The 20,733-nt window shown below is 35.6% G+C and overlaps 1 protein-coding gene across 7 annotated transcripts in view; it reads left to right on the top strand.

The window, feature by feature from the left end:
- ANKRD42 (ankyrin repeat domain 42) overlaps positions 1-20,733 on the top strand; it is a 63,273-nt gene that overhangs the window by 16,885 nt on the left and 25,655 nt on the right. For 4 of the 7 annotated variants that reach the window (XR_011995152.1, XM_026015236.2, XM_072726038.1 and 1 more), the window contains 4 exons: positions 532-667; positions 10,724-10,924; positions 15,031-15,156; positions 19,832-19,937. Coding sequence is in view for 5 of the 7 variants with exons in the window: in XM_026015236.2 (XP_025871021.1) it covers positions 532-667; positions 10,724-10,924; positions 15,031-15,156; positions 19,832-19,937 (569 nt within the window). In the remaining 2 variants the exon portion in view is untranslated. Of the gene's footprint in view, positions 1-531; positions 668-10,723; positions 10,925-14,671; positions 14,693-15,030; positions 15,157-19,831; positions 19,938-20,733 lie in introns of all 7 variants that reach the window. The other 3 variants (XR_003237451.2, XM_026015233.2, XM_072726037.1) reach the window with 1 other exon arrangement.

A 20,733-nucleotide genomic window follows, 5' to 3' on the forward strand; every position in this document is an offset into this window, starting at 1 on the left:
AGGCTCTCCACTCAGCAGGGAGTCTGCTGCTCCTTCTGCCCCTGCCTTGGCTCATGCTTATGTTCTGTCTCTCTCTGAAAAAAATAAAATCTTTGAAGAAAAACTATTTTTATAGATCTAGTAAAGTTCTTTTTAAAAAGACTATTTAGGGGATCCCTGGGTGGCTCAGCAGTTCAGCGCCTGCCTTTGGCTCAGGGCGCGATCCTGGAGTCCCAGGATCGAGTCCTGCATCAGGCTCCCGGCATGGAGCCTGCTTCTCCCTCCTCCTGTGTCTCTGCCTCTCTCTCTCTATCATAAATAAATAAATAAATCTTTAAAAGATAAATAAAAGACTATTTAATAAAATTTCATTAGTATCTTATTAGTTCATATGTTTAAATCAGTGATTATAGTAAGTTTTTCTATTACATTTATTTTTTGCTTTATATTTTTAAGAACACCTCCAATTTTCAATTGCAGAATTAAACTGCTAGACTTAATATTTCTCCTACAAATGGAAAGAAACTGAGTTCTTGTGAATGTTACCTCTAGGATCCTAGTGTGACTGATAAGAGAGAATGGAAACCTGTGCACTATGCAGCTTTTCACGGGCGGCTTGGCTGTTTGCAACTTCTAGTTAAATGGGGATGTGGCATAGAAGATGTGGACTACAATGGAAACCTTCCAGGTATTCACAAAAGTGAATGTTTTGGTTTCTCATTAATGTAAACTTAATGATTGCATTTAAGAAATTTAAACTGTCATCATTCTAACAATCCTTCAGAAAACTAAATTTGTTGACCTGAGCATTTTTTACTCTTATACCTATGTTATGTACTTCTCATGTGATCAGCAAAAGAGAAATTGGCAAAACTGAACTTGGATTTACTCTTCCACCAGCTATTTCCTTCATCTGCTGTCTAATGTTGTTATTTTTTAACTTCATACAGCTCCACCTCCCAGACTGTTTATAAATAATATTATAAACAGTAGACATTAGTGTATTTGAGTTAATTTGCCAACTGCAGTTGGCTAGGCTGTGATTAGCTGGCCAATTGAGACCTATACTCTAAACACCCTGTCTTCTTCCAAGAGGTGCTGTAGAAATTTGGAAGAGGGATAGATCATAGTGATAATGGAGTGATGATTATTAAAAATAATTCTTGAATTATGTCTTAAAAGAATCTTAAGTAGCAAACAATGAAGGGACCATCCAGGCAGAATGATATGAACAGGTTTGATCAAATCATTTTGTCACCTAAAAACTCCCTACATTGCTATGGAGCTCTGATTTCTTAGCTTGGCATGCTATATATTCCTAATTTGGCTCTTACCTATCTCCTTGGCCTCATCTTCCATCCCTTTACACTACTGTCTGGAATTGTTTTGCTTCTTTCTGGAATACACCCTTTACTGTTCATAAAGTAAAGATGTGTTGGTAAGAACTCTTAATTTTTGTATATTTGGAAATTAATGTTTTGCTTTTAAATTTTTTTTGTTTTGTTTTAGTCATTCTTTTGGGTGTAATACTTCATTGTGGTTTTATTTATTTTTATTAAAAAATTTTTTTAAAAAAGATTTTATTTTATTTACTCATGAGAGATACAGAGCGAGAGAGAGAGAGGCAGAGACACAGGCAGAGGGAGAGCAGGCCCCATGCAGGGAGCCCGACGTGGGACTTGATCCCAAGTCTCCAGGATCACGCCACGTGCTAAACAGCTGCGCCACCAGGGCTGCCCTTCATTGTGGTTTTAATTAACATTTTCTTTGATTAATTATTTAGAACACCATTTTTTTTTTCTGGAAGTTTGTACCTGTCTCTCCCCACCCTTTTTTTAATTGAGGTATGATTGACATATGTACTTTATTAGTTTCAGGTGTATAGCATATTGATTTGACAATTCCATATATTACCAGTATTTACCATGATAAGTATCATCTGTCACCATACATTATTATAATATTATTGACTATATTTCCTATGCTATAGTTTTAATTTCCACGACTTACTTATTTTGTAACTGGAAGTTTGTATCTCTTAATCTCCTTTACCTCTTTCTCCCATCCCTTCAACCCTTCTCCCTAGCACCATATTATTCTCTGTAGTTATGAGTCTGTCTTTTTTTTCTTTCCTGTTTTGTCTTTCAGATTTCACACATAAGGGACATCATGTGTTATCTTTCTCTGACTGATATTACTTAGCAAAATACTCTAGTTCCAAAAAACAAAACAAAACAAAAAACAAAAAAACAAAATACTCTAGTTCCATCTATTTTGTTGAAATGGCAAGATATCATTCATTCTTTTTATGGCTGAATAATATCCCATTGTGCATATATATCTATATATATTTATATACCACTTCTATATCCATTCATCTGTCTATGGACACTTAGATTATTTCCATATCTTGGCTATTGAAAATAAGGCTGCAATAAACCTAGTGGTGCATATATTTTTTAGAATTAGTGTTTTCATTTTCTTTGGATAAATACCTAGTAGTGGAATTACTGGATCATATGGCATTTTTATTTTTCATTTTTTTGGTTTCAAAATAAAAAAACAAAAAACCCCAAACCCCCAAACCTCTGTTTTCCATAGTAGTTGTGCCAGTTTAATTTGTACCAACAGTACATTGAGAGGTCTCTTTTCTTCACATTCTCTCCAAAACTTATTTCTTTTTACTTTTGACACTAGCCATTTTGACTGGTATGAGGTGATATCTCATTGTGGTTTTGATTTGCATTTCCCTGATGATGAGTAATGTTGAGCATCTTTTCATGTGTCTGTTGGCCATCTGTACCTCTTCTTTGGAAAAGAAGATCTATTCAGATCTGCCCATTTTTAATTGATTTATTTGTGTTTTTAGTGTTGAGTTGTATAAATTCTTTATATATTTTGGTTAATTAAACCCTTACTGGATATCGTTTGTAGATATCTTCATCCATTCAGTAGGTTGCTTTCTGTTTTGTTGATGTTTTCCTTTGCTGTGCAAAAGCTTTTTATTTTGGTATAGTCCCACTATTTTATTTTATTTTATTTTATTTTATTTTATTTTATTTTATTTTATTTTATTTTATTTTATTTATTTTATTTTATTTTATTTTATTTTATTTTATTTTATTTTATTTTATTTTATTTTATTTTATTTTATTTTATTTTTGCCCATGAGATATATCCATAAATATGTTGCTAAGGCCCGAGTTGAAGAGATTAGTGCCTATGTTTTCTTTTAGGAGTTTTTTTTTTAATTTTAAAGATTTTTTTAAAAAAAGATTTATTTATTTATTTGTGAGAGACACACAGAGAGAGAGAGAATGAGAGAGAGCGAGAGAGAGGGGCAGAGGCAGAGAGAGACACAGGCAGAGGGAAGAAGCAGGCTCCATGCAGGGAGTCCGACGTGGGACTCGATCCCAGGACTCCAGGGCCACGCCTTGGGCTGAAGGCAGCACTAAATCTCTGAGCCACCCAGGCTGCCCTCTTTTAGGAATTTTATGATTTCAGGTCTCACATTTAGTTCTTTTTTTTTTTTTTTTTTTTCACATTTAGTTCTTTAATCCATTTTGAGTTTATTTTTGTATATGGTGTAAAAAAGTGATCTAGTTATATCTTTTTGCCTGTGGCTGTCCAGTTTTCTTCGTGCAATTTTTGAAGAGATTGTCTTTTCCCCATTGTGTATTCTTGCCTCCTTTGTTGTGTAATTGTGGATTTCTTTCTGGGCTCTCTCTTCTGTTCCGTTGATCTGTGTGTCTGTTTTGTGCTGTTGCCATATTGTTTTTTTTTTTTTTTTTAAAGATTTATTTATTTATTTATGATAGAGAAAGAGACATGAGGCAGAGACACAGGAGGAGGGAGAAGCAGGCTCCATGCCGGGAGCCCGACGTAGGACTCGATCCCGGGACTCCAGGATCTGCCCTGGGCCAAAGGCAGGCGCCAAACCGCTGAGCCACCCAGGGATCCCAACCATATTGTTTTTATTGCTGTAGCTTTGTCGTTATTCTTGAACTATGGGATTGTGATATCTCTAGCTTTGTTGTTCTTTTGCAAGATTACTTTAGTTACTTTTTTTTTTTTTTGTGGTTCTATTCAAATTTTAGGATTATTTTTTCTGTTGGTTATTTTGATAGAGATTGCATTGAGTCTGTAGTTTGCTTTGGGTAGTATGAACATTTTACCAATATTAATTTTTCCAGTCCATGAGCCTATTTTTCCATTTGTTTGTGTCATCATCAGTTTCTTTCACTGACATCTTACAGTTTCGGAGTAATAGTCTTTCATCTCGTTGGTTAAATTTATTCCTAGGTATCCTTTTTGGTGCAATTGTAGATGAAATTGTTTTCTATTATTTCTGCTGCTTCATTATTGGTGTATAGAAATGCAACTGATTGCTGCATATTTTGTATCCTGCAATTTTACTAACTTTATTCTAATAGTGTTTTGGTGGAGTCTTTAGGGTTTTCTTTATGTGTAGTATCATGTCATCTGCAAATAATGACAGTTTTACTTCCGTACTGAGTTAGATGCCTTTTATTTTTCTTGTCTGATTGCTGTAGTTAGGACTTCAAGTAGTTTGTTGAATTAAAGTGGTGAAAGTGGACATTCTTGGTTTGTTCCTGATCTAGAGTAAAAGCTCTTAGTTTTTCAGCATTGAGTATGATTTTGGATGTGGATATGTCATATATGGCTTTTATTAGGTTGAGATGTTTCTATTCCACCTATGTGATGAGAGTTTTTATCATGAATGGATGTTGTATTTTGTCAAATGCTTTTTCTATATCTAGTGAAATGATCTTATCATTTTTATCCTCCCTCCTATTAATGTTATGTTTCACATTGATGGATTTGCAAATTTTGAACCATCCTTCCTCCCTAGAATAAATCCCATTTTATTGTGGTGAATGAGCTTTTCAATTAATTATTGATTTCAATTTCCTAATATTTTATTGAGAATTTTTTGTCTATGTTTATCAGAGATACAGGCCTGTAGTTCTTTTTATAGTGTCTTTGGTTTTGGTATCAGGGTAATGCTGGTCTCGAAGAATGAATTTGGAAGTTTTCCTTCCTCTTCTATATTTTGGAATATTATGAGGAGAATAGATGTTAACTCTTCCTTCTTGTAAATCCATCTAATCCTGGACATTTTTTTGTTGTTGGGAGTTTTTTTTTTTTTTAAGATTTTATTTATTGACTCATGAGAGAGAGAGAGAGAGAGAGAGAGAGAGGCAGAGACACAGGCAGAGGGAGAAGCAGGCTCCATACAGGGAGCCTGATGTAGGACTCAATCCTGGGACTCCAGGACCACACCCCAGGCCAAAGGCAGGTGCTAAACCACTGAGCCACCCAGGGATCCCCATGTTGGGAGTTTTTTTTTTTTTTTGATTACCAATTCAATTTTTTACTAGTAAATAGTGTGTTCAAATTTTTTATTTCTTCCTGATTTAGTTCTGGAATGTTTTATATTTCTAGGAATTTATCCTTTTTTTCTAGGTTCTCCAATTATTTGACATATAATTTTTCATAGTCATTCATACAATTTTTATATCTGTGCTGTCAGTTGTTATTTCTCTCATTTCATTTCATCTTTAAAAATATATTTTTAAAATATATTTTTTTAAGATTTTATTTATTCATGAGAGACACACAGAGAAAGAGAGAGAGAGAGAGAGAGAGGCAGAGACATAGGCAGAGGGAGAAGCAGGCCCCATGCAGGAGCCCGACATGGGACTCGATCTCAGGACTCCAGGATCACACCCTGGGCTGAAGGCAGGTGCTAAACCGCTGAGCCACCCAGGGATCCCCTATTTTTTAAAGATTTTATTTATTTATTCATGAGAGACACAGAGAGGGAGACAGAGACATAGGTAGAGGGAGAAGCAGGCTCCCTACAGGGAGCCTGTTGTTGGACTTGATCCCAGGACCCTGGGATCACAACCTGAGCCAAAGGCAGACTCTCAACCACTGACCACCCAGGTGCCCCTCATTTTTTAAAAGATTTAAAAAAATTTTAAGTGATCTTTACACTGAACATGGGGCTTGAACTTATAACCCTGAGATCAAGAGTCATGTGCTCTAATGACTAAGCCAGTCAGGTGCCCCTTTACCATGTGGTTTCTGATTTTGAGTTCTCTCTTTCTTGATGAGTGTGGTTAAAGGTTTATCAGTTTTATTCAGAGAACTAGCTGTTAGGTTTCATTAATCTTTTCTTATTATTACAATTGTTACTTTTTAGTCTCTCTTTCATTCATTTCTTCTTTCATCTTTATTATTTCCTTCTGCAGACTTTGGGCTTTGTTATTCTTTTTCTAGTTCCTTTAGGTGTAGGTTTAGATTGAGATTTTTCTTGTTTCTTGAGGAAGGCCTATATCCCTATAAACACTCCTCTTAGAACTGCTTTTGGAGCATCCCAAAGATTTTGCTTTCAATTTTCTGTTGTCTTCATGTGTATTTTAATTTCCTTTTTGATTTATATGTTGATCCATTGGTTGTTTAGGAGCATACTATTTAGCCTCCACATATTTGTGGTGTTTTCCATTTTTTTCTTGTGCTTGATTTCTAGTTTTATACTATTGTAGTTGGAAGAGATAATTAATATGATTTCTATCTTCTTAAATTTATATTGAGATTTGTGGCCAAATCTGATCTGTCCTGGAGAATGTTCATGTGCACTTGAAGTAAATGAGTATTCTGCTGTTTTGGGGTGGAATATTATATATGTATCTGTTAAGTCCATCTCATCTGATCTGTTGTTCAAAGCCACTATTTCCTTATTGGTTTCATCCTGGATGATCTATCCATTGATGTGAGGTTTTAAAGTCCCATTCTATTACTGTATTACTATCAATTTCTCCCTTTAAGTCTGTTCTATTTGCTTTATGTATTTAGGTGCTCCAGTGTTGGGTGTGTAGATATTTACAGTTGTTAAATTCTCTTATTGCATGAGTATTTATCATTATGTAATGTCGTTTATTGTATAGTTTTTAAAAAAATTTTTATTTATTTTTTTAAATTGGAGTTCAATTTGCCAACATATAGCATAACACCCAGTGTTCATCCCGCCAAGTGCCCCCCTCAGTGCCCATCACACAGTCACCCCAACCCCCCGCCCACCTCCCTTTCCACTACCCCTTGTTTGTTTCCCAGAGTTAGGTGTCTCTCATGTTTTGTCACTCTCACTGATATTTTCACTCATTTTCTCTCCTTTCCCCTTTATTCCCTTTCACTATTTTTTATATTCCCCAAATGAATGAGACCATATAATGTTTGTCTTTCTCCAATTGACTTATTTCACTCAGCATAATACCCTCCAGTTCCTTCCACGTCGAAGCAAATGGTGGGTATTCGTCGTTTCTAATGGCTGAGTAATATTAGTCTTTGTTTTAAAGTCTATTTTGTCTGGTGAAAGTATTTCTACTCCAGCTCTTTTGTCCCTCTACCTCCAGTAGTGTGTGAAGTATCTTTTTCCATCTTTTCCTTTCAGTCTGTATGTGTCTTTAGGTCTGAAATGAGTTTCTTATAGGCAGCATATAGGTGGTCTTGTTTTTTTATCCATTCACTCACCCTGTGTTTTTTGGAGTTTTTTTTTTTTTTTTGGAGTATTTAATAGTTTATCTACATTTAAAATAATTATTGATCAATATTATAAAAAATTATTTCATATGCTTAATGGCCATCTTATTATTTCTTCTTTTTAAAAAATGTTTACTGTTGTTTTTCTTATTTAACAATATATTTATTTTTTAAGTAACACTTATACCCAATGTGAGGCTTGAACTCACAACCTGAATTCAAGAGTTGCATGATCTTTTGACAGCCAACCAGGTACTCCTGGCTATTTTCTTTTGTGCAGTACTAGTTCACATATTTTGCCTATTTTTTATTAAGTTTTCTTGCTTTTTTAAAAATTAATTGTAGGAGTCTTTATGTAACCTAGATACAAGCTTTTTGTCACTTAGATGTGTTTTATTTAAATATCTTTTCCATTCTATGGCTTGCCTTTTCATTCTTTTCAGATATCTTTTGATGATAGAAGTTTTAACTGTAGTATAGTCAAGTTTAATAAACTCTTCCTTTATGGTTAGTCCTTTCTGAATCCTGTTAAAAAAGTCTTTCCATACTCTTTGATCATGAAGACATTCTTTTATAGTCAAGAAATTTTATTATTTTATCTTCACATTTGGATTTCCAGTCCACTTGGAGTTGACTTTTCTGTAACACATGGTAGGGGGCAATTTCATTCTTATTTGATTCTTTATTAAATATGTCTAATCATTTTTAAGTCTTTCTGCCTGCTCATTAAAAAAAATCCAACTTTTATTTCTTAAAACATGTATAATTTTTGGGCAGCCCGGGTGGCTTAGCGGTTAGGGCCGCCTTCAGCCCAGGGTGTGATCCTGGAGACCCAGGATTGAGTCCCACGTCGGGCTCCCTGTATGGAGCCTGCTTCTTCCTCTGCCTGTGTCTCTGCCTCTGTTTCTCTCTGTGTCTCTCATGAATGAATAAATAAATAAAATCTTAAAAAATGTATAATTTTTTATGATCATATAGAATATAATTTTTATTTTTTTATTATTTATTTTTAGTGTTTTTTTTTTTTTGTTTGTTTGTTTGTTTTTTTTTACTTATTCATGAGAGACTCAAAGAGAGGCAGAGACCTAGGCAGAGGGAGAAGCAGGCTTGCCACAGGGAGCCCATTGCGGGACTCTATCCCTAGACCCGGGATCATGCCTTGAGCTGAAAGCAGATGTTCAACCGCTGAGCCACCCAGGTGTCCCTAATTTTTAATAGTATAATATAGAGGTGAAGAATGTGGCTTCAATACTAGACTGCTTGTATTCAAATCTTTATCTTAAATTACTAATTCAGCATTTATTTACTGAGTATTATGTGTCATTCCCTCTTCTTGGTGCTAGGGATGTCACACCAAATAAAACAGACAAAGTCCCTGCCTTCATACGGTGGTGGTGTTGGTGGGGACAGAGACAATAACCAAAAGAATATAAATTACGATTAAGTAGGGATATGTGTATGAATAAAATCAGAAAAGGGAGTAGAATGTTAAAGAGGAAGAAATTTAAAATAGGATGGTCAGGTAAGACTTCCCTGGGGAAGTGATAATTGGATAAAGACTGAAGCAGTTGGAACAGGTCTTGTGACCATCACAGGGAAAGAGTATTTCAGGAAGAGATAACAGCAAGTTAAAGTTTGTGAGGCAGGAGTGTATTTGAGTAACAGTGAGTCAGTATGGTTAGAACAGAAGTGAGAGAGTAAGTAATAGATCATGAGGTCAGGGTAACATGAGCCATTGAAAGATTTTGAGCATAGCACTGACATGATCTGACTACATTTAAGAACATTTTCTCTGTTTTGTTTGTAATAGATTGCAGTGTGGGTATAGGGATAGCAAGGGTAGAAGAAATATAGCAGTTGGGAGCCTGATGCAATAATTTAATGCTGCTATTTGGTTGGAGCAGAGCAGAGGCAACAAAGATAGTGAGAAGTAATTGGGGTCAGTATATTCTTTAAAGATAGAGCCAATAAAATTTGCTGATTGATGAAGGTGTTGAGAGTGACAGAAAGGAGTCAAGGATGGCTCCAGGGTTTTGGGCATGAACTACAATGGAGAAAAGTGAGTTCCTATTAAGTAAGATGGGGGAAACTATGTAAGGAAAAGGTATGAAGAGCGATGAGGAGTTGTTTTTATTATGTTAAGTTCACAATGCCTGTAAGACTTAAGTGTATATATGATGAATGAGCTGTTGGAAGAATCTCAAGTTTTATGGGGAGTTTTAATTTTTTTTTTTTAGGTTCATCTGAGAAAGTGTAGAGTGGCGTGTGCCTGCAGGTTTTCTTTTGGGTATTATTACATCTTGTTTCTCCTGCATTATACTGGTCACTTAGGCACTGCCCTACTCCTCCAGAGGCAAGGTTTGTATGTTGATTGGGTTGTTTCCCAAATAGTCACTTCTCCAGAGGTGTGAAGGCTCCCTTTTTCTTTGTAATCACTGCCTCTAAACTCGTGATACCCCAGAAGCATTCCAATTTTTTTGCAGATTTTGGGTTGTGGCTCTCCTTTAGTCTGATTCAGTTATGTTTTCTTTCAGGGCTTCCTTAAAATTTGTTGTGTGTTCTTGATGTTCTTGTTTGTTTTTCTAGTCTTTTTTGGCTTCAAAAATATCTTTTCTATTTTCAAGGATTGAGAATAGAAATGGTGAGGTAGTGTGTGTGCTTTGTCTGCAGTTTTGATCCAGTCTTCTGTTTTAAATAAAAAGAATCAATGTATATGGAAAAGTGACAAAATCCATAGTGATAAGAATAACACTCATATTTTCATGGTGACCTGGTTTGTTTTCTGCACTTTTTTCCAAAACGTTAAAAAAAAATTACCTATCATCTATCTTACATAACAGGTATTTTCTCATGTAATTATAAGATGCATAATTGAGATTTCACTTTTCAAGAAAATTTCTGGGGCCTTCTGTTTGGTGTCTCTCCTCTGGTGTCTGTACATTCACAGTATGTGTAACTCTTTAATCATTTAGTATGTTGCTTTGGCATGACCTGAAGGTCGAGTAAAGACTTGTAGGCTCTGAAAAAAGGTGTTACCTTGCTCAGAGTATTTTCCTGTTACATAGGAAAGGGACAGTCATCTTCCTGTGAGAACGAAAGCCAGTGTTGTTATTTCTTTCTTCAAGTTACTTTATCATCAATTTAAAAATTTATTTATTTTTTTCTCTCTCACCTATAGTTCACTTAGCAGCCATGGAAGGTCACCTTCACTGCTTTAAATTCCTACTCAGTAGAATGAACAGTATAACACAAGCTTTAAAAGCCTTCAATGATAATGGAGAAAATGTATTGGATCTGGCCCAGAGGTTCTTTAAACAGAACATTTTGCAGTTTATCCAAGGGGCTGAGTATGAACGAAGTGATCCGAGAGATCAGGAAAGTAAGTAATAAGCCCTGAAATGTTTTAGCATTTAATGAGTAAGTGGAATAAAAAGAAATTATAGGGCAAATGTTACATTTAAATATGTTACTTATAATTGTCCATTTAATTAAATATATTACTATAATTGTCCATTGTAGTTATATAAATATGTTGCTTATAATTCATTCAGTTTTTCTTTATTATAAAATATTTTAGGCAGAAATATATAAAGATTAATGTAATGAACATTCTCTGTGCCACTGATTTAAGGATAAAATGTTATAGATTTAAAGCTTCTTGGTTCTATTATTATTATTTTTGGTTCTGTCTCTTTAATATCACTCATTTCTTTGTCTTCCTTCTCAGAGGTAACTATTGTTTTGGATTTATAATTCCATTCTACAGGTTTTATATTTAGTGTATATGTACCACAAAAATATACACTATTGTGTGTTTTTGAAGTAATAGACTAAAATGACCTAAAATTCAGTGGCTTAGTGATTTATATGACAGCCCAGGTTGAAGAGTGAATCTGTGCTGTGCAGTCATTCAGTAACTGGCTTTTTTTTCCCCACTAGCTCTCTTTGGTTGTAGAGAATATAACAGGAGGTGGGGGGAGGGAGCAAGACTGTAAGATTTTCAAGGCCTAATAAGTACTCATCACTTTTGCTAACATTGCATTGGCAAAAGTTGAGTCACATGGGCATATTAGCTGTGAGGATTCAGTACCTTGCTGAGAAGACTTACCTCAGCTACAACTCCCTTACTATTGAAGGAAGACTGTTTTTGTGGACAACTAGCAGTCTTTGAAACTTCTTTTAAAATCTTATGAAAATGGTGTAAAACAATATGCATTCTTCTATTCCTTACTTTTTCCACAAAATACTATGTTTTTGAGATTTATTAGGTTGATGGAAGTATCCTAGTTTATTCTTTTTAAATGTTGGTATAGTTTTGCATTTTATGAAAATCATTCATTTTCCAATTTGATATTTAGATTGTTTATCACTATTACAGTCAGTGTTGTCATGGATATTCTTGTATGTGTCTCCATACATACAAGAGATTCTTCAGAGAAGTGCTTCAGTACCTTTTTAACACATAGCCCATGTAGACAATATTTGTATGGCACCCTGGGATTGTTGGATGTGGCTTCTTGAGGTACTGCCTATCTTTTCTGAAGACTGAGAGCTGAGAGCTCTGCTTGGGTAAATAGATATGCAGTTTGCTTGGTGGGATCTGCCCATCTTCAGTATAAATAGGGATTGCTATATTCTTCATCAGAGTAGTTGTAGGAGTTTACACTCTTTATGTTTGGTGGGAATTTATTTATTTATTTTAGAGAGAGAGAGAGACAGAGAGTGAGTGAGCATGAGCAGGGGGAGGGGCAAAGGGAGAGGGAGACATTCCTGAAGCAGACTCCTTACTGAGCATGGAGCCTGACCTGGGGCTCAGTCTCAGGACTGTGAGATCATGACCTGAGCCGCAGTCAAGAGTCTGACAGTGAAACAACTGAGCCACCCAGACACCCCTAGAATCAATTTTATTAAAGTATGGTTTATATATAATAAACTGTATTCATTTAGTGTGCAGTTCGGTGAGTTTTGATGTATCTTGAAAACATCACAATCAAGATATAAAACATTTCCATCACCTCTGAAATATTTTTAATATCCCCTTGTAGTTACCCTTACTTTTAGCCTGGCTGCACACAACCACTTACTTGCTTTCTGTCACTGTAGATTAATTTGAATTTTCTAATAGAACCATTTTGAGATTCTATTAATATACATATGTATATTATGTATATTCATTTTTATTGCTAAATAAAATTCCATTATATGGATATACTTTGTTTTATTTTGTTTTAAACCAGCTCACCTGCTGATGAACATTGGATTATTACCAGTTTTGGGCTATTATTAATAAAGCTGCTCTGAACATTTACATATATGTTTTCAGTTCTCTTGGTAAATACAGAGGAGTGGAGTGTATGGTGGGTTTATGTTTAACTTTAAGAAGTTGTGTAACTGGGGCACTTAGGTGGCTCAGTCAGTTAAGTATCTGGCTCTTGATCTCAGCCTAGGTATTAATCTCAGGTCATGAGTTCAAGCCCCAAACTGGGCTCCATGCTAGGCATGAAGCCTACTTTAAAAAAAAAAAAATAAAAAGTTGTGTAATTATTTTCTAAAGTAGTTGTATGGCTTTACATCACCACTTATGTGTATGAGAATTCCATTTGCTCCATGGAATTGCTAACACTTGATATAGTCTGTTTTATTAACTGTTCTATGGGTGCGTAGTGTTATCTTACTGTGTGGTTTTAATCTATATTTCCCTGAAAATGAACGATATTGAGCATCTTTTCAAAAGAGCATTTGTGTATCTTTTATGAGGTGTCTGTTTAATTCTTTTGCCCATTTTTTAATTGAGTTGTATGTCTAGTCATTACTGACTTTTGACAGTTCTTTAGGTTTTGTTAGTTATATGTTATGGCATATATTTTCTCCCTTTCTGAAGCTTGCCTGGTTTCTTGGTAGTATCTTTCTTTTTATAGTTTATATATAAAATATATAAAATTTTGAATTTTATTTATTTTAGAGAGATTGAGCTCAGGAGTAGCAAGAGAGGGGCAGAGAAAGAAGGGAGAGAGAATCTTAAGCGGGTTCCGTGCTCAGTGTGAAGCTGTCTGACACACAGGGCTTGATCACATGACCCTGAGATAATGACCTGAGCTGAAATTAAGAGTTGGTTGCTTAACTCCCTGAGCCATCCAGGTGTCCCTTGGCAGTATCTTTCAAAGAACAAAAGTCGTAAATTTTGATAAAGTACAATTTATCAATCTTTTTTACAGGTCATTTTTTGTGTGTCCTATCTGTGAAATACTTGTCCAAGATATTCTTCTGTAGTTTCCCAGAAGTTTTTCAGTTTTGGCTTTTTAATTCAGATCTTTGATCTATATCAAGTTAAATTTTATCTGGAATTTTGAGTGAAATAAAGTGTTTATTTAAAAACATTGTTTTTTTTTTTTCCCCTACATATATCTACTTGTCTTAGCACCAGTTTTTTGGAAAAGCTTCCCTTTCTTCATTGATATATTCTGTCAACTTTGTAAAAAATCAATTGCCTATATATGTATGGGTGTATTTCTGGCCTCTGCGTACTGTCTTACTGATATATATGTTTATTTGCCAATACTGCAACTGCCTTGATTACTGTAGCTTTATAGTAAGACTTAAAAACAAGTAGTGTAAGTCTCCAACTTTGTTCTTTTAAAAATACTCCTTGGAGGGTTGCCTCAGTGGTGCAGTCAGTTAAGTGCCCAACTCTTGGCTTCAGCTCAATTCATGATCTTGGGGTCGTGAGATTGAGCTTTTGAGCTCTGCACACAGCACAGAGTCTGCCTCAGACTTTTCCTCTCCCTTTGCCTCTTCCCACTGTGCCATCTCTCTAAAATAAATAAATCTTTAAAAATACTGTTTGGCTATTCTCTTTCCTTTCCACATTTAAAAATGAGGATAACTATATCTCAAAGTTGTTAAGAGGGTTATGGTGAGGCATTCCTTATAAGTGCTTACTACCACGGCTGGATTCAGGAAGGGGTCAATATATGAAGTCATCTTTAAAAACATTTTATTAAGTATTTATAGTTAGGCACTTAGGTCAGGTCCATTTACATAGGCATGTGTTTCTGTATATGTATTTGTTTACATATACTTTATCTGCTTCCTGTTAATTTTGCTTTCTTCGTTTCCATGCAAACAGAGGAGAGTGGTATGTGCAAATGTAGGAATTTAAACCAATTATGTCTTTTTACAAGGGACTGAAAATGACCATCTTCTTGTGTTTTGTGGTGGTCTGAGGGAGAGTGGAATATTGCTAAGAATAGTTCTGGTACAGTACTACTCTTGGCATGTTTGAGGTCTTGCAGGGAGAAAGGGCCATGCAATTAATAATAATCTTATTTTATGATTCTCATTTTATTACTTGTCATTGCATCAGTCGAACTAATTCCAATATCACATCATAATTGAGTTAATATTGAAATCTGAAATGTGACTGCTTAAGGTAGGGAAAACAAATGAACTCATGTGTTGACTGAAATGCTGAATTTTTATTCCTAGCCTTAGCGTTTCCAGGTCATGTAGCTGCCTTTAAGGGTGATTTGGAAATGCTTAAGAAATTAATAGAAGATGGAGTAATTAATATTAATGAACGTGATAATAATGGATCAACTCTTATGCATAAAGGTGAGTTATGATTCCTGTTTCATTTTCAGTTCTGACACAATTACTGTTATTTACCTTTAATATAATTATCCCTCAGAAACATGTGAAAATGTGAAAGTTTTCCTAATACCCTAAGGGATATCAGTCTACCTTATATGGTACACAGAATACTTAATTTTCAGTTTAGTGTGTTACTCCTTTTATGATGCTAGAAATTCACTATCACATTTAGAGTAATTCGAATGGAAATTCTCTTATGGCATTGACATATTAAGATATGAAATTCACTGCTGGAGAAGTTTCTTAGGATTATTATTTCTTCGGACTAAAAATGATCTATTCTTGCTAAAGCATGAAAAAGGTATAGCAGAGTTTGAAAAAAAAGTATAGCAGAATTTGAAAAAAAGGTATAGCAGAGTTTGGAAAAAAAGGTAAAGCAGAATTTTCTTTTTTCTTGTACTCTGCAAAAATGTTTTTACTTCCATAGAAATATCAATGAACATTAGATTTAAACACATTTTCAAGGGATACCTGGGTGGCTCAGCAGTTGAGTGCATCTGCCTTTGGCTCAGGGCCTGACCCTGGAGTCCCAGGATTGAGTCCCACGTCAGGCTCCTTGCATGGAGCCTCCTTCTCCCTCTGCCTGTGTCTCTGTCTCTCTCTGTATGTGTCTCTCATGAATAAATAAATAAAATCTTTAAAAAAAAACCCCACACACATTTTCAAGATGTCCACCACTATTCTCTGCATTCTCTCCTTCCTTCTGTGTGGAATTCTAAAATATTAATTAGCTTTTTTACTTTTTTAATTAGACTTTGTCAAATTGTCACCTCCTTGTTGGGAGTATGTATTCTAGGATTTGTTTGTGCTAGTCTTCCTTTTATTTATAAAATCAATAACCAAATCTTTAACCTAATGCATCTGAAACTTCCATTCTGCTTTATTTGTGACATTATAAGGTCCTTCATAATGTAATAGCAGGTAACTCTTGTAAAAGTGTTAAGAGTAAAGGGATACCTGGCCAGTTCAGCCAATAGAGCATGGAACTCTTGATCTTGGGTCATGAGTTGTAGCCCCATGTTGGGCATAGAGATTACTTAACCCTTAAAAAAAAAACAAAAAAAAAAAACCCCAAAAAACCAAAAACAGTTTAGAGTAAAAAGACAGTAGGGTAGTTAATGCATTATGTGTTTGAGTTAGATTTTATTTTATCAATAACTTCTGATGGGCCCAATCACAGATTATGTTCCTGTTGGTTAGGTTCTTAGTTTAATGATTAAAGCTGGTTTAATCCATAATCTTCAGTATAGAATCTAAACATCATGTATACCAATAGTTTTATAAGAGAGAGGTTAGGTGGAATAAAAAGAAGGGGAATGCAGAGAGGATTCCTCTTATACTCAGAGAAATTCCCATTTTGGCAAACACTGTCCTAGACTTGGATAATCATACTCCTCTATCTGAGCTGGCTGTCTGTGGGTTTGGCTCTTCACCATGGGATTTGTGAATGGGCAGGAAACTTAAAATGTGCACTACATATATATATATATTAAAATGTGGTGTCCTGAAGCAAAGCCCCCATTTCATATCCTAGGTATGATCACTTTTTGTTACTAATGTGTATGTGGGGCATTATTAGACACCGTAGCAAAGATAAGTGTGACATGGTACTTATAATGCATCTTCATAGGAAGGATGAAGTTTTCATTGATGGCTAGTTTTCAGCCTTTCTCAGTCATTTCTTCACTACTGGACAAAAGATTGAAATGAGGAATCTGGAAGAATGTTCTAAAGGGCTTGATGCAGGTGTCCCGGCATTTCACTGCATCTGTATCTTTGGGGTGAATCCCCAGCAGTGCAATTGCTGGGTTGTAGGGGAGATCTATTTTTAACTCTTTGAGGAACCTCCACACAGTTTTCCAGAGTGGCTGCACCCCGATGTTTATAGCAGCAATGTCCACAATAGCCAAACTGTGGAAGGAGCCTCGGTGTCCATTGAAAGATGAATGGATAAAGATGTAGTCAATGTATACAATGGAATATTACTCAGCCATTAGAAACGACAAATACTCACCATTTGCTTTGACATGGATGGAACTGGAGGGTATTATGCTGAGTGAAATAAGTCAGTTGGAGAAGGACAAACATTATGTGGTCTCATTCATTTGGGGGATATAAAAAATAGTGAAAGGGAATAAAGGGGAAAGGAGAAAAAATGAGTGGGAAATATCAGAAAGGGAGACAGAACATGAAAGACTCCTAACTCTAGGAAATGAACTAGGGGTGGTGGAAGGGGAGGTGGGCAGGGGGTGACTGGGTGACGGGCACTGAGGGGGGCACTTGATGGAATGAGCACTGGGTGTTATGCTATAGGTTGGCAAATTGAACTCTAATAAAAAGAAAAGGGCTTGATGTGTAACAATAGGGTGTTGTGGATGCAGCCACTGTGAGAAGATGGGAGGGTGAAACTGAGTAACCAGAAGTGTTTGTCCTTCACCCCTTGTCTTGTCAGTCAGTCTGTTGAGGACTCCTAGGGCCAGGGGTGAATCAGGGAGTGTGGTGGGGGTTGGGGGGCTGTGATAAGTGGCTACAAGTGGGGGGAGGAGCGTTTTGTGTACATTTACCATTCCTGACAAACATCTTTATGTTTAGATTATATCCAAATTGGGTAAATAAAAGTTAATGTCTCCTTATAACTTAATTCACATTTCCCACATTGATTAATCTGTTTATTTTTCTTTAATTTTGAATTTGATTCAGTAAATAAGCTGTGGTGTCTATCATTGAGGCATTCCTATTAGTCATTTGAGGATTGTTAAATTTCTTAAAAATTTCTAGTCACTGCATGATTTTATCTGTTTTCTAAAAAACATAGATCAAATTAACATAGCCTAATGAATGTACAATAAGGATCTTGAGTAAAATTCCTTTTATTGTATTTCATTTTAGAGAAGTTACTTAGCTTCTGCTCCCCCCTTTGTAAAGATTACTTGTATAATAAAATGGAAGTGTTTAGTTAAGCTCAACACAATCTTATAAAACAATTATCTGTGATTCATAAACACCATTTTGTAACTCTTAATGATGGAATATGTTGCTCTTTTTGTCTAAAGTGAGGTTATTTCTAGGGGTCTGGGAAATCTTATAATCATGTACTGTTTTTTGGTTAACTGGTTTTGGATTTGCTGTAGGAGAGAGCAAGAAAGCCCAGGATTTTCAGGGGCCAACTGAGTTTGACAGATGGCTCTGAGTGAACTAGAGAAGGGTAGAAGAACCCTTATAGTAACAGACGTGAGGGGGTTATTTTGTCACTGTATCAGACTTTGTGTCTTCTTTTCTCTGTTGCCAGTTTTGGAGGTGGATTCACTTTTTGAGAAACTAGGGACATACCAAATATTTCTTGTCTTTGATTCATTTTACAGAGGCACTTATATTCAGCACCAATCAGATGTCAGCACCATATAGACAGTGTGAGATCCAGACCTTATTGTTAAGGAGCTGCATACTTAAACCATGGACAGCTAGAGATTTGTAGAAGTCAGGATGTAATTAATGGCTAAATGTATTTGGTTCTTAAAATACATGCAGTAGAAATTCAGGAGTAGAAACTGAGGAACAGAAGAAGTTGATAAAGGTTAAATTAGAAATGTTGGTGGGAATTCAGAAATAATATCTTATGTTTATATGATACTTAACAGGGTATAAAACTGTCATCACATTTAATCCTTATTGTAATTTTATGAAGCAGCAGTGTACCCTCCTTCTAAATATGAAAGCATCTGTGTAAAAGATGAAATTGAGGTCCAGAGGGATAGTTTTCTTAACTGAGATTACACAGCTGGTAAGAGCAAAGCTGACATGTTCTTAATCTCATTCATTTATTCATTCATCAACTTTATAGACATATATTGAGGGTCTGTATGTGCCAGCCATTTGCTAAGTTCTGTCCTGTCCTCCAGGCTCACTATCTAATGCATCTAAAGTCAAATCTTTTAAGTCTGTTGAGGTTTTCCCCCTCCCCCAGCTCTCCTGAATCTTCAAATGGATCTACAAGGATGGATAGAAGCTAGATGAACATGTAGTTGAGCCCTGGGAACTAGGCGAGAAGACACATAAACAAAGTTGTGGAGGTGAAAATTAATCCTGGGTACATGTGTTAAGGACAAGATCTAGAAAAAGGTGGTAAACAGTTCAGATGATAATAAGTGAGGGGCCTATAATTTTGAGTTGTGAGAATCAGAAGGATAACCTGTTTACATAAGATGACACAAGATTTTCAAAGTCAGTGTGGGCCCCGGGCTTGGATTGCACTCACATTCTGGTCAGCTGCAAGATTAGTCAGCAGCTATAGGTAGCAGCAGATGAACACTGGATAAGGATTGAGAAAGCCTAGATTATATTTTCAAATCCATTATTTGCGTGCTGTGTGATATTAAATAACCTCTTCAAGCTTCAACTTTTCTGTGTGTAAGGTCCTCTGTGTAGGAGTTGAGCACAGTAGATTTTTGATTAAATGTTTGTCTAATGAATACACAAATTAACAGCTGATAATATCTGCCCAACTTTTGTTGGTTATTCCAAGGATCACTATTTATGAAACTACTCTCTAATGGGACTGTGAGATTTTAGACAGTTGTTACTAATAATAACTTTTTGTATTTTCTGTTTTTATTTTATTTTATTTTTTTTTTAACAGCTGCTGGACAAGGCCACATAGAGTGTTTGCAGTGGATGATTAAAATGGGAGCAGACAGTAATATTACCAACAAAGCAGGGGAGAAACCCAGTGATGTGGCTAAGAGGTATCCCTATCTGCTTTACTACTTTTTGTTTTTAAAATTTTGTGTATACTCTCTTACACTCAGAAAACTCTGAGGATTTAATGGAATTATACGATTCCATCAAATGCTGATGGGATGACACTTTTCAAGCTGAATTGACCTTTGATGACATATCAACTCTTCTCACTAAAGTAATGGTTTTCAACTGGGAAGTATTAATATCCCCTTGAGAGGCTGGGGAGGGAATTTGGAAATGTGTGGAGGAGTGTCACATGAGTGGAGACCATCACTGATACATAGTAAGTTCAGGTCCAGGAATGCTAAACATTCTACAGTGCTTAGAACAGGGGTGCAGGGGCACTTGGGTGGCTCAGTGGTTAAACTTATGCCGTTAGCTCAGGGCATGATCCCTGGGTCTCAGGATTGAGTCCTGCATTGGGCTCCCCATAGGGAGCCTGTTTCTCCCTCTGCCTATGTCTCTGCCTCTCTCTCTGTGTCTCTCATGAATAAATAAATAAAACCTTTTTTTTTTAAAAAAAGAACAGGGATATAGAATGAAGAATTGTTTCACCTAAATGCTTGTACCTGTTGAGAAATACTATGTGATTAAAAGGAGTAATCAAAAGGAGTCATATAGGTTTTGAAGCAAATTTTGGTATTTACGTTTAAATTAAATATAACACTTATTATTGAGCGTATCCTGCTCAAGGAAAATTTAGCTCATCCATTTGTTCATTTGGTTGTTGTTGTTATTGTTTTAATAAAGATTTTATCTAACATGGGTTTGGGGTGAAGCTGAGCAGGGAGCCTGATGTAG

Source organism: Vulpes vulpes, chromosome 11 (genome assembly GCF_048418805.1).
Source record: "Vulpes vulpes isolate BD-2025 chromosome 11, VulVul3, whole genome shotgun sequence".
In the NCBI taxonomy this organism is placed as follows: domain Eukaryota; kingdom Metazoa; phylum Chordata; class Mammalia; order Carnivora; family Canidae; genus Vulpes; species Vulpes vulpes.